This window comes from Lissotriton helveticus, chromosome 8, assembly GCF_964261635.1.
Source record: "Lissotriton helveticus chromosome 8, aLisHel1.1, whole genome shotgun sequence".
Lineage (NCBI taxonomy): Eukaryota > Metazoa > Chordata > Amphibia > Caudata > Salamandridae > Lissotriton > Lissotriton helveticus.
This window is the reverse complement of record NC_136069.1, coordinates 1683998021-1684012465: the sequence shown is the minus strand read 5'-3', so window position 1 is coordinate 1684012465 and position 14445 is coordinate 1683998021. Positions and strand designations below refer to the sequence as shown.

The following is a 14445-nucleotide window of genomic DNA, read 5'->3' as shown; positions in this document are numbered from 1 at the left end:
TGATGTTATTCAGGTCACTGCTTGCTTAAGTTCAACTGCTAAACATGATATTCCTATATTATTTTCTCTTTTTAGGCTTTGAGGTTGGCAGCGTCAGTGATTCTTTCAGTCAGGCATAATAGTGAGCATAAAGGGCAGGGACAATGGATGTGGGTTGCAATGATGGTAAAGAAAGTTTCTACTTCATCCGAGCTAATGTGAGTCCACATGTCTGCGAGTTCTAGTATCTTGCAGGCCTACAATAGGACTAGTTTGCTTAATGGCATCAGGTGCAGTATTACACCTTTGAACAGGTATCAAGCGTCCTGTTCATTTCCTCTTCATCAAAAGGAAAATCACGGAGCAGGTTTTCCTATTGCCTTCGTCCAACCACAATATTACACAGTTCAAAAAAGCGGTGAACTGGAGACACTTTGATGGTGGTGTGGACGATGGAGCCCAACCTTCCTACAGTGGGGCTCGTCACAGGGTTTCATGTTAATGATGATGAACTATCTGATTTGGAAGAGGGTGAGCTTGCTAGCGATGATGATTTGTCTAATAGCCTTTTTTCTCTTCAAACAGGGTGTGGTTTACTAACAAGATTTCCCGAGCTAATATTTTGCAGATAAAAGAATCTGAAAGGAGTTGAAAGGATTTGGAGTGATATTCCAAGGCATCTGAAGGCGCCAGTAAGAAAAAGCTTTCATCACCGGACAAGCCCTGTCAAGCAGGTGAGCCGCTGATTGATATTCATTATAAGACAGTTTCCAGGAAACGTAAAGCAGATGGAGTGGTCGGTAAGGCCGTAGAGGCTAAGGTTTGTTGCTGTTGTGAGTCGCCTTCAATGTTACAGATCGTAGTTTTGCCGAAGCTTAATATAGTTCAAGACAAATTTGGGTGTCTGACACAAATTCGCTAGGGGAGAAGGATGGTAAGGACAAAATCTTAGGTTTTAAAAGGCTTCCCTATATGGGGCTGTTGATGCCTTTGGGTTCACGTCTTAACAAGTATACCAAAGACAAATATTTTGGATGGAGTGTTTGTGGTTGCGTTCAAGTTACTGCACAGGGAGATTTAATCCAAAGAAGGCTCTAGAGAGGAGGCTTGAGAGCTAGCTAAAATACCCAGGGTTCCCATTAATATTGACTCTTGGACCTTGACCTTTCTGATTTTTGCAAGTGTTTACTGTATAAGATTTCCAGACAGTTTGGTCTCACTTTTCAAATACTTGGATACAATTAGAAAGGCTCAGTCAGAATTTGAAGGTTTTGCCCGGCTACATTATGATAAAGAGTTTAGAGCCCATCTAGTCCTCGTTCCATTGAACCCTGGGGGTGAGGTGGGTAATGACTTATGGTTGCGATGGATGTATCCCCCAGAGACCTCCCCCTATGATGCATACTGCTAGTGGGCTGCTATTGCTCCCTGGCCCTTCTTAACAAACCCACCCGGGGAGGTGTGGGCACTTGGGCAAAATCTCAAGCTATCACTAGAGGAGCCTGCTGGAATTTTAACAAAGATTTCTGACAGAAGAATCCGTGCAAATATAGGCATGAATGTTCCAAATGTGCTGGGAAACATGCCATTTTGCAATTTTTTAACGAACAAACATCCGGTTTCACTACAAGTCTAGGTAGAGGGAGTTACACTAATTGATGACATTCTGTGGTTCACCCTGACAAGAATTGTGGCTGTTGCTTGAGCAGGCTTAACACCCCCAACAGCCAACAACCAAATTTCTCACTTGGACTACTTTTTTAAAGTTAATTTATACTTATATATTTGCCCCCCCCCCATATTTAAGGGGGTGGAGACATCTAAATCTACACTTTTGAATATCTTTACACTCGGATTTTGTGATTAGCCAAAAGTATTAAAGTTACTTAAACGTGTAAGACTAGGTTTGAACATGTTAAGTACTCACAAGTGTAACTTTTCTTTGTGAATAGCTTCAAATGTGTTCTCAGAAAATAGAGTCTAATATGGGCCACACATTCACTGTGTAAATCACGATAGATATGTGGCAAATATAAATATAAATAATAAAGCTATATGTGTTAATCTCAAGCCACACCCATGACCCCAGATAATCGCTTTCCATGTTTGCATCAAGATAAAGTTGGAGTTTGCAATCCAAACACATCTCCAGTCAGGATGGGATGTCTCTTCTAAGCTTTCCTATTTAATTCCAGTTTTAAGGCTGGCATGAAGAGGAAGGTCTGAGTCCAAAAGATTAAGGTGGTTTGTAGAATGTTCTCAGTCAAGCTCTGCAAAGGTTGTCGGATTGTTAGTTGGTGCCCAGCACAGCACTAGAAATAGGAAGGGGTGAGTTCCAGTGAAGAAATATCTGGTATGGTAGAGGGGCATATGTCATTCTTCCGGCCCTTTGTCAGTTCAAGTTTTGAGACAGGGAACCAGGTACCAAAGAACATCCAGACTATCTCATTGTCAGGTGGAAAAAGTGCAACCTGTTGAACAACTACTATTTTGTTCAGAAAAATTCATGGTGTCAGCCATCCACAACATTCAGCTGGCTCACAGCCCTCTAGTCTCACATACATATGCAACAAGCACACACACACACACCACCTTAAACATCCTGCAGCAAGGGAACAAGTTAACCTACTGGGATGAAGGGGGGTCCAAACAAACTTGCATGACCTGAACGCCTCTTCCTTCTATGGCACCTCCTGATAGGTGAACAATAGGCGCAGACATTTGATAACCCACCTTCTCTCCAATGGTGCCTTCAAAGCACCCATGACAATCTATGACACTTTATTGTAACCTCCCTTAAAAACAGTGGTTTGAAGAGGTGGAGAAATGGTAACGTAACTAATATTCATCCAAGGTGGTCTTTGGTAATGTGGATGTAAAGTAACCCCTTGGTCACAGATCACTTCAAACTATTATTCCAAGGAGAGTCACGGCCTGCCTAACCACTATGGGGGTAGGAATGTGCCTGAAATTGCAGCCTCTACCAAGGGAACAGTAGAAAGGCCTGCAGTCAATTTCTAGCAAGACAAACAAGGGTAGTAGTCACACTCAACTAGTCCAGTGGCAGAAAAATAAAGCATGCCAGCAAAATGTCCAACAGTACAGGAAGGCACAGGCTTTCCAAACCAAGCAAATGCTTCTCTCTACCTGGGACTCATGCAGTGTTCGGAGCCTGGGTTTTCTGGGATTATTCTGTTTTACAGCACCCAGAGGATGCCCCAGACCTTACAATAAGCCCTTGATTAGGATAACAAATGTTCACCTTCATCCACTCACTCACATACTCACTGGCACTCTAATTCTTATGACAATCTTATTACAATGTTCTTATGCTTTACATTGCTGTCTAAAGGGTGACTAGGCAGAATTCTTTTAATACATTTAATGAATTTTCATTTAATATATTAGTCTTTAATTATTATTGAGCTCTTACCTGAAGGTGATGAATCCAGTGTAAATTAAAGGGAAAAACACCATGCAGAAGAGAAGCCGTGTCAAGGAGTTGTCCACAGACAGCTTCCCCCACCAGATCTTGGTCAGAAACTTCTGCAAAAAGAGAGACAGTCTTAGAGTAGTAGTTATGGGCATGGCATTAAAGAAAATAGATGAATAATACATGAAAAAAAGGACCTCATAAAGGTTTAACTGGATAAAGCTTAAGACATGATTTGGCGGCAAATGTTTCCCATAGTGCATCTAATCCCCAAAGTGAAGTTGCAGAACTGGTTGCGCAGCTGACAGGGGAAACATGAGCTTTTCTAGAAGATGAATTAGGATAGAAAAAAGACTATCAATGTTCCAGAAGGTCCCAGTTATGGTTAGCCACCCATGGCTTGGGTGACTAAATAAAGAGGTAATCATGCCTTGGAATATCTAGGGAGTTTGGAAAGGACCAGGGAGGCTGCATATCCATCCAGTGTCAGGAACTCTGTACACTCCTTACAAATAACAGCCAGAATTTAGTAAAATGTGCAGCGGCGTAACATCCATTGATAGCTTCACCATGTAAATGTGGAGTGGAGGCCAGAATACAACCATACTCTCAGTGCCTTTGTACCAAATAGTAGGCGTTGTGTCCAGTCAAAATATTAATTATTATTTTACCTTTAACTTGTTTGCTTCTAATTGTTTTTATATGTTTTAAAGGATATTACTTTTAAGTAAAAATTGTGGAGCAAACTTCCTTAACGGACCCTGTGAAGCTCTGTACCTGCCGCTTCCGCTACAGGAGTAGCTGCATATCCCCCAAGTGCTGCTGAGAGCCTGAGACCATCGCGAGGCCGCAGAGGAGGACGAGGCGCCGGCCCCGGGACTGCGAGGACCAGCATACACCATCTCCAGCTGGTCCTCTTCCCGTGAGAGCCGCGCCCCCTTCCAGTGCCCCGCCCTCAGTGAAGCGCTACAACTTCTCGCAGCACCCGCTTCGCGGGCGCCACTCGTGGAGCAAACTTCCTTAACGGACCCTGTGAAGCTCTGTACCTGCCGCTTCCGCTACAGGAGTAGCTGCATATCCCCCAAGTGCTGCTGAGAGCCTGAGACCATCGCGAGGCCGCAGAGGAGGACGAGGCGCCGGCCCCGGGACTGCGAGGACCAGCATACACCATCTCCAGCTGGTCCTCTTCCCGTGAGAGCCGCGCCCCCTTCCAGTGCCCCGCCCTCAGTGAAGCGCTACAACTTCTCGCAGCACCCGCTTCGCGGGTGCCACTCGTGGAGCAAACTTCCTTAACGGACCCTGTGAAGCTCTGTACCTGCCGCTTCCGCTACAGGAGTAGCTGCATATCCCCCAAGTGCTGCTGAGAGCCTGAGACCATCGCGAGGCCGCAGAGGAGGACGAGGCGCCGGCCCCGGGACTGCGAGGACCAGCATACACCATCTCCAGCTGGTCCTCTTCTCGTGAGAGCCGCGCCCCCTTCCAGTGCCCCCCCCCAAACACTTCTCACTCCACAAAAGTGCTACCTGGACCGCGCATCGCGGGACGCGCGCGGGGCGAAGTCCGGGCAAAGCCCGGGCCAAGGGCGGGCCCGTTGTTGCCCGTTAGTGCCCGATAGAGACCGGACCGGGCCACCTCCCCTTCATTATAGAACTCGCAGCCAGACAAACACCATGCGACCAAAAACCAGGAGCACCACAAAGAACAAATCCAAAAATGCACAGGAGGTAGCTCAAATAACGGGTCCTATTGACCTTTTTATCTCACGGACCCACGAGGCAATAAATCAGAGTATCGCCTTGATGGAAAAGAGAGTCTCACTTGACCTTATGAACGCGAACGCAAAGCGTTCCTCTCTAGGCGCCATAGCAAACGCCACCTCTCCCATCCATCTTAACTCACAAAACTGTTCCCTCCCTGTGACCCTGTCAGCACCAGACATAAACACAGTACCATCGATAGTAAACCTTTCTGTAACACAGACTGAGTCTGACCTCTCATTAATGTCTGACGACCTGGAAGTCACCCCCGATTTGGCGATTTGTCAAACCCAGGAGGACGCCCAGACACACGTTAACCTCCTCCAACAAGGCGAAAGGGAAGGAGCAATTCCAAAACGAAACTTAATAACTGCCGAAAAAGCAGTAACCATGGCTCCGTGTTCAGATCATTCGACTATTCATCCAAATTCCACAATGCCGCAAAGTATAATACTCCCTTCTGCGACCAATCTATCTCACATGGCAATACCAAATGAGTCCTCTGATAACCAATGCCGAACTTGCAAAGTCACCTCCCAAGTTCTCACCACAATAAAAGATCTGCTATTTCAACATTTGAAGCCCATTCAACTTAGTATTAGGAACCTAGAAGCCCAGCTAACTATAATCTCTGCTACCCTTCTCGATACCAACACTCGTATAGAAATAAAGGGTCAGCGGAATTCTTCGCAACCACCCAAAAAACAACTCCAAGTACAATCACAGAAAGTAGCTCAACATCCAAATCCAACTATTCCAGTCCATATAAGTCATAAACAAAACACCACACAGCACAAGCCACCACTCACAACGCCCCAATTACAGCGAAACAAAATCCCTGCTGTACCTAATCAACAAACGTAAAACCCGGTCCCAGTTACTGCGGATACTCCAGGCTCAGCGATAAATACAGACCCCAGTAGAGCCCCTCCGGGAAAAAAGCCCGCACCCCTCCCATTGAAATCAGTGGCCTCTCAGCTGTCTCCTAATAACATCACTAAAAAACCACTAGCAGCTAGACGCCCTGCTCACTTGCCCCCAGAAGCCACTCCCTATACGATAGTCCTTACAGGTGTACCAGAATTAACCGACGATACACCTGAAACTGCATGGTCACTTAAAAACAAGGTAATGCAGTGGTTAAGCATTAATAGACCTCTTGAATCCCATCTATCTGGAGGGATCACCACAGCCCGCAGGGTAGCCTGGATAGGCAAAACAACAAAATCAATCCGCGGAGACTGTATTATAGTGACATGCAGAGACCCCTCCACAGTGGACTATATTTGCGCTTGGACCTTGCTCGAAAAAAAAGGGGGTATCGATGCTTGCCATCTTTCCTTCTTTTATCCCCCAGTAAAACATCATCGTAATACCGCACCCTGGTCATGGCATCAGCTCCCTAAAGAACCATGGAACCAGGAGCCATGGAACCAAGAGCCATGGAACCAGTTGGAATATACATATGACCATGCAGGTAGGAATGGACCGAGAGAAAGGCCAAGAGAACGGCCGAGGCACTATTGGCAAGAAAGACCCTATCAAACCTATGAAGGATGGCAGGGCCTCTCTACGCAAAACCGTTTCGACTGTCTAGAGATGGTCGATTGACCACTCAGGGGTGAACCAGGACATCCAAAACTTGTTACCACACCGTACCTAGTTAACCCTACCCAGCATTCAGCTTTCCCAGAGTCCCCTCCTGATAAACACGGAAATTCATCCCAAGAACCTTCCAATACTCATCTTAGCATTCTCAAAAAAGTTACCCACATGACCCAGGAACCATTTAACGTGTTTCTCAATATTTCAAAAAAAGCTACCCCTATCATTCCCTCACCAGAAGTCGACACTATCTCAGGAATGTGCTACCAGTTAGTTGTAGCCCCTAAAGTTCCAGCTGAACCCCCCTGGGTTAAACCACGACAACTATTAGCAGTAGAGGCTGCCAACAACCCGAAAAACCCACCCCGTACCTCGATGGAACCTCCAAACCTGAGTTTTTCCATCGCATACTGGAATATCGCAGGCCTAACCACAAAAATAACATCTCCTATGTGGCTCGACACAGCAGAGCGACATCAAATTCTGTGTCTGCAAGAAACTTGGTGCACAACCCCACTGCATCTAGTGGGTTACAAAACTCTTTTCACCCAAGCAGTGCCTGGAAACATGGGCAGACCAAAGGGGGGCCTCACGACCTATATAGCTAACACCCTCCCTCTTAGAGTGAAACTATTAAAGGAGTCTCCCGTCTTCCAAATCATACTAATCACGCAGTCAACAGCATTTAAAGGAAACCATCATATACTCATAAACTATTACAATAACTCAGGCACTCTGGAATGCTGCTCATATCTAGACGAAATAGCCATATTCTTAACTTCATTTCAAAAAGACAATAATAAATCCCCAATTTATTTCATCTGGGGTGGCGATTTCAACCTTACACTGTGCCCAAAGCATGAAAGCGGGAATTGCGGGCTCCAAAATGAACTTGGGAATCCCATCCCTCACTTCACGCATACGTCATGTGGCAATAAGTTAAATGAAATCCTTTTTACTTTAGACCTCGACTTTGTCAACGAACTAGTCAATCCGCAGCAGGATTACTTACCCACCTTTCATGGGCGAGGTTGTTCTACAACTATTGACTACATCATAGGCTCAAATTCTTACAAAGGGCAACTAACTAACTACGAAATTGTGTCAAACCCAATAAGCGACCATTACTCACTCAGCGTGGAAATCCACTTGGAACAAGCAGGCGTATTCCCCGCAAAACTTAGTTCCCTTGACCAACACTCGATGTCCATGAACAAACTGAATGGGTACTCAATAAAATGGTCAAAGATTGATCCGGAAGAGATGTCACAGAGGATCCTAGGAAAAACACACCATTGGCTAGCCAAATGCATGACCCTGGAGACACCACCAGAAACAATTGTCACCTCCTTCCAAAGCATCCAGGAAGTAATAAAGGATGAGTTATTTGTCAACTTAAAAAACAAGTCGAGGCTCCCTACTACGAGATGGTTTGACACCGCCTGCCGGAAGGCACTTACATCCCTCAAAGAAGCTCTATGCAAGCAACCGAGAGACCCCCAAAAAATCTCGCAACTGAGGAAAACCTATAACTCTACTCGGAAAAAACGTAAAAAGCAGATCAAGCAAGAACTTTGGCTGCGTCTACATGACAGTGCTCAAAGGAAAGATAGCACTGCATTTTGGCAGACAGTAAGATCACCCTTCTTGGCCAACAGCAGTGACCCTGACCATCTTGATGTGGCAATAACCGAGGAGGATTGGGTCTCCCATTTTACAAAAATTTTTGGAACACCAATAGACGCTGTACCAAACAATCAAACACAAGATCTTGAATTGGTGAAGAATAACATCTATCCGATTAATTTATGTTTCACCCTTAATGAAATTATAAAGGCAATCAAGGCCTCAAAAACTGGTAAAGCCCCTGGCCCCGACGGGGTCCCAATGGATCTGTTCCTGCATGACATCGACTACTGGTCAAAAATAATCACACGGGTCATGTCAGCAGTAGTGTCATCTGGTCTCTTTCATTCATGGTCAACCTCAACACTATTACCCATTTTTAAAAAAGGAGACCGCAACGACCCTGCTTGCTATAGACCGATCTCCCTTCTGGACTCCATGGGCAAGATTGCAGGTCGATTACTCCTGGACCGATTACAATCCTGGGCCCGGGAGAACAACATCATAACCGACCTGCAATACGGTTTCCAGAAGGGGCTCGGGACCGTGGAACAGGCACTCAACCTCGTCCTCCTGGTAGGAAAATATGCTCGAGCTAAAGGAGGTAACATCTTCCTTGTTTACGTAGATCTAAGCGCGGCATTTGACTGTGTCCAACATGCAAAGCTGTGGCAAATACTAGCCGCCCTGGGAGTGGATCCCCCGATATTAACCTTTCTAAGGGAACTCTACAGTAACGCGGAAGGTCGAGTACGATTTGGCACCAGAGGTGAATTGTCACGACCCTTCCAAATAACGAAAGGAGTAAGGCAGGGTTGTGTACTGGCTCCCTTCCTGTTCAACCTCTATACAAACGGGCTTGAACAGGCGATGCTGGAAGGGAGCCAGGACCTGCCCCAGATAAATCACCGCCCGATTCCTACCCTCCTGTATGCCGATGATTCTGTAATCCTAGCACGGACCCCAAACCAACTTCAACGGCAGCTCAACAAATATGTAACATTTATGGATTCACTCGGCCTCAAAGTTAACATAAAAAAAACATTTACAATGAATATTGGCCCCAGGAAAAAAAATTCCAAATCCATATTGATTGACAATAACAGTCTTGAAAGAACCCCGGTGTATCCATATCTGGGCATCTTAGTGGATGACGCAATGAACTGGCACAAGGCAGTGGAAGCCACAAACCTCCATTTCCGTCGTGCAACCTCAGCACTAATTTCTTTCTCAAGGAAACTGGGCAAACCAGCCCCACCCGAACTGTTAGCCATATACTATGCAAAATGTCATAGTGTGGCTACTTATGGAGCTGGAATCTGGGGACATGGATGTATCGATCAGCTTCAGGTTACCGAAAACGCCTTTATCAAATACATCCTAGCCCTCCCCCAAAGTTCCCCGATATTAGCCTCGCACCGGGAGCTCGGCATGGAATACATCACCGACACCATTCGATGCCAGCCCATCTTATTGTGGCATCGAATATGGTGTAATACCGAAAGTCATCTAACCCGCTCCCTTATTATTGACTGTCTCGGTCTAACAAACTGGCGGAAAATCCCGTGGCTTAATTACATACATAATTTCTTTAAAGATCTGGACTGTGAGCACTATTTTCACGAACCACCCTCAGTCGAAGATATTTCAAGGAAACAACTAAAGCAAATGTGTATGGGCCATTTGAGAGAACGTCGAAATCAGGCAGAGATTATTAAAACGCAAAACGGAAAAATCTGTTCAGTGCAGCCAGGAAAAGCTATCCAGCCCTATTTGACATATTTCTTATCGAATTATGAAAAGTTTTTACTTACTCGACTACGTTTCGATCTTTTTTACCGTCTGGTTTCACTCCCAGAAATGAAGAACTGATGAGATGCCCCTGTGATGGAGTCGCCTTACAATCTACGATTCATGTCGTCCTTTTTTGCAAATATTACAAACTAGCAAGGAAAACATGGATTATTCCTATTCTCCGATCCAGTGGACTCAGACATTCTTATCCAGCACTCTACTATTTACAATCCCCGAAATCCCCTTATGAAGCCAAACTTATAGCAACTTTTCTTAAAGCAGTAATATCAACACGTCGTAATCTCTTTAGTTAAATCAATATTTTTCTAACCTGTAAAAACTTTTCCACCGTTTCCAAAAAGTTTTACTTTATAGTGATCTCATCATTCTGTGATTTTATTGTTTTTTTCTTTGTATCAAATTTACTTTTTATGATTTTCAATTCGATAATCGAATAAAAGTTGATGAAACTGAAGTAAAATTGGATTCTAGGTTAAAGCTATGTTTTTTATTTTTGATACAAGAAATATTGTGAAATAAAGCATAACTTGATTGCAAATAATATGGTTATTTTGTTAAACAGCTACTGGGAGTAATAAAGTAACATAGCTTCCAAGAGCTGAGGAAGCTAGGCCCCATGTGACTTGGACAAGATTCTCTCCCAGAGGGTTAGGCTCTAGGTGTGTCTATGGGTGCTTTGCCATATCTGTGTGACTGCATCACTGCACTATTTGTCAGTCTTTGGAACTATTCCATTAACGGAATAAAGTAAGTATGCTACATCTTATACTAACAAGTTCTGCACAAAGTCAAGCACACACTACAATGTGATGAATTTGTTTTTACTGTCAAGAAGACATCCCTTGACATGGACAATTAACAGATGAAGTGTAAGCTGGCTGGTTTAGGGTCATATGTATGAGTGGACCAACACAGAGTGGTACTAAGTGCTACTTTATGTGGTCACAAAGTACATTTTAATTGTGTATGAGGGTGCCCTTGACAGGTCATCAGTCAGAAAAGGCACTTCTATGCAATGCGGCCCAGTATGGATTTCATTTTTATAGAGCAAAGACCTAGTTTGAGCAGTAGAGTAGCACACTGTATCCCTCATACAGGGTTGCACAATGAACTTGAGGTTGCTTACAAAGTGACCAAAAGACCACTACAGCAAACTCTGGGAATGAGTAGAAAAAGTGAGGGGGATTGTTAAAAATTGGGTTTCTGGTTGGCAAAGGAATGCACCCTGTTGAAGCAGGAACCACAATCCAAGTCAGGGTGAGTCACAACACACCCTGAATAAACCTGAGCTCAGGCTCTGGTAACTTGGCACAGGGCAGTCAGGCTTAACTTAAGAGGCAAAGTGTAACATATTTGTACAACACTTCAAACAGTAATGCAGGGAAAACACTACAAAAATCTCCGCACTATTAGAAAAATAGAACTTAATTTTATAAATAAAATGCGACCAAAACAACAAAAATTCAGCAAGTGAAAGTTGTGATATGAATTTATAAATAATAAACTTAAAATAGCTCTTGAACGCAATAGGCACAAATGGGTTTTCCAGTGGCACTGGACCGGGGCAAAGTCAAAAGTTCAGGAAGACCATGATGGAGTGTGGGCCAGATATAGGGACCTGAGTTGTCCAGCTGAAGCAAAGTACCTTGATTCGGGATGCCTTGTTGTCGGCGAATATGCAATGTGCAGTCTAAGTGATGCATCATGGTCGAGCCATGCAATGGATGAGATGCGTCAATTTTCTCCATGCAACTGCAGCAATTCCAAAGCCGATGTATTGGTTCTAAAGGTAATGCGATAGGTCCGCTTCACGCAATGACGAGGATGAGCTGGTTCTGACTTGCACAAAGGTGAAGATGTGCCGTTCCGAGGAGGATGCTTCGGTTCTGGATGTAGAAGCACCTCACTTCTAAGGGTAGAGGACTGGGGTGTCACCACTTGGCAGGGCAGACTCACAGTTTGTAGAGTCCAGATGCAGATGTAGGAAGAGGTAGTTGAAGTCTTTGATATTCCAGAGACTTAGAACAGCAGGCAAGCCAGTAAGCCCTTGGAGTCACACTGGGTTAAAGTGATGCAGGTCCATTCCTTTTCACCCATGCAGGAGAACAGCAGGCAGGAAGGCAAGATCACAGCAAGACAAGAGTCTAGCAAAGCAGCAGTCCATTAGAGAGGGAACAACCTTTACAATGCGGAAATTAGACCACAATACCATTACAAAGCGTTCATTACAACAACCGCGTTGTTAGAACGCATTCCTTTACTACGCCAATCATTACATCGACTTGCAGTATATGGCGCTCTAACATCAGGAATACTATAATTTACTATTCCAACACCTTACCTACTGTTGCGTAGGCTGTTGTTGGTAAATTACACTATTTCTAATGTTAGGGTGCCATCTACAGCAAGTCGATATAATGACTTGCGTTGTAAAGGCAAGTGTTCTAACAAAGCAGTCGTTGTAACAACTGCGTTGCAATAGAACGCAATGTGAAAGCATGCGTTGTAGCATGCTATATTCCATTAGAGTGCCATTCCTTTCTCCAGCACAGCAAATCTGTGTGGCACAGTGATCACAAGTCCAGAAGTGTACTGAAGTGGATGGTGTCAGAGATCCAGTACTTATACACAATTGTGCCTTTGAAGTCGTGGGTAGACTTCAAAGAGATGCCTTTGAAGTGCACAGTCCCTGCAGTTCTTGCCCTGGCTCCAGACTCACTACAGGGGCTGTGCAGCCCTTTGTGTGGGGACAGGATACAGCCAATTCAGGTGTATCAGCTCTTCCCTCCCATCTTGCCCAGGATGCCCATCAGGATGTGGATTGCCCATCAGTCACACCTATGCTGCCTTTGTGTATGGCTGTCTATAGGGAATGCCCAAAGCCCAGCTATTGCCCAGGCCAGATGTGTATTCTGAGACAGGTAGAAGGCATCAACTGGCTAAAGTAAGAAAACTGCTCCTTCCAAAAGGGGCATTTTCAGAAGTGCAATTTAAAATCTGACTTCACCATAAATTATGATTTTAAATTGTGATTTCAGAGACACCAAACTTAGGGGTCCAATCTCTACCCTATTGGTAATTACACGTATAAACTATAATAAGGTAATCTAAATTTTATCCTACGGCAGGGATAGGTCTTGTAGTACTGAAAAACAAAGGACATGTAAAACTTAACAGTACATGTCATACATTTTACATGCACTACACCACGCCCCTGGGCTGTCCAGGGCATACAGTGGGGATGACTGATATGTATTAAATAACAAATTACTTACCTTCGGTAATACCTTATCTGGTAGAGACTAAATCTAGCCGCAGATTCCTTACCTTTTAATTTCCTATGTGTCAGACTGTATACATAAGACTATTAGTGACCAGTACCCCTGCACACCGGCAGGTGGCGTCAATCGGTTCTGCGTGAGTTGTCGGTGTCACCCGTGCCGGAAACGAGAACCACGGCACCTCTAAAGGTACCACCTATGTGCACTGAGATCAGTTACTTTCCATGCCAGAAGTGCAGTACCATGAAGAACACTTATGTGGTGTGGATAACTAGGGCCCTGAGAAGTAGCAGCCCTGACCGTAGAAATCTGTCCGCAGACCGGGGAGGATGGGTGGGTCAGTAAGGAACTTACAGCTAGATATAATCTCTACCAGTTAAGGCATTACCAAATGTAAGTAACTTGTTCATCTCATAGAGACTTTTAGCCGCAGATCCCTTACCTTTGGATAGATGCCCAAGCAATTCCATCCACGATGGTGGGTCTGCGGATCAATTTTACACAAGTAAGCCCTGCAGGACTGAGTACCCTTCACTACGGGCCTGACTGTCCAGGCAGTAATGTTTGATAAACATGTACAATGAGGCCCAGGTTGCTGCCTGGCAAATATCCAGGGCCAGAACTCCACATGCTAACGCATTGTTTGCAGCTTTAGTTCTGGTAGAATGAGCTCTCAAGACTTCAGGAAGGTGCTTCGTGGCCAGGGAGAGCTAGTCCACTTCTGTACTACCCACCCTTTCTTCGCTCCAACCTTACTTCGGACCAAAATACCCTATGTAGAGTTTGTCGTCCATCAGGAACTCTCATGTGCAGTTAAGGTAGAACTACAATGCTCTATTTCAGTCAAGAGAGTGGAGTTGCTCTTCTTGTTTAGAGGGATGTAGAGGAGCTTGGAAGAAAGACAGGGTGATGGACTGGCCTACAATGACATGCAGTGACCACTTTAGGC

The 14445-nt window shown here is 44.8% G+C and overlaps 1 protein-coding gene across 1 annotated transcript in view; it reads right to left on the bottom strand.

Annotated features, from left to right (window-relative positions):
- LOC144773624 (transient receptor potential cation channel subfamily M member 2-like) overlaps window positions 1-14445 on the bottom strand; it is a 536579-nt gene that overhangs the window by 454092 nt on the left and 68042 nt on the right. Inside the window, exon 7 of the mRNA XM_078658772.1 lies at window positions 3413-3525. Coding sequence (XP_078514898.1) covers window positions 3413-3525 — 113 coding nt within the window. The remainder of the gene's footprint in view (window positions 1-3412; window positions 3526-14445) is intronic.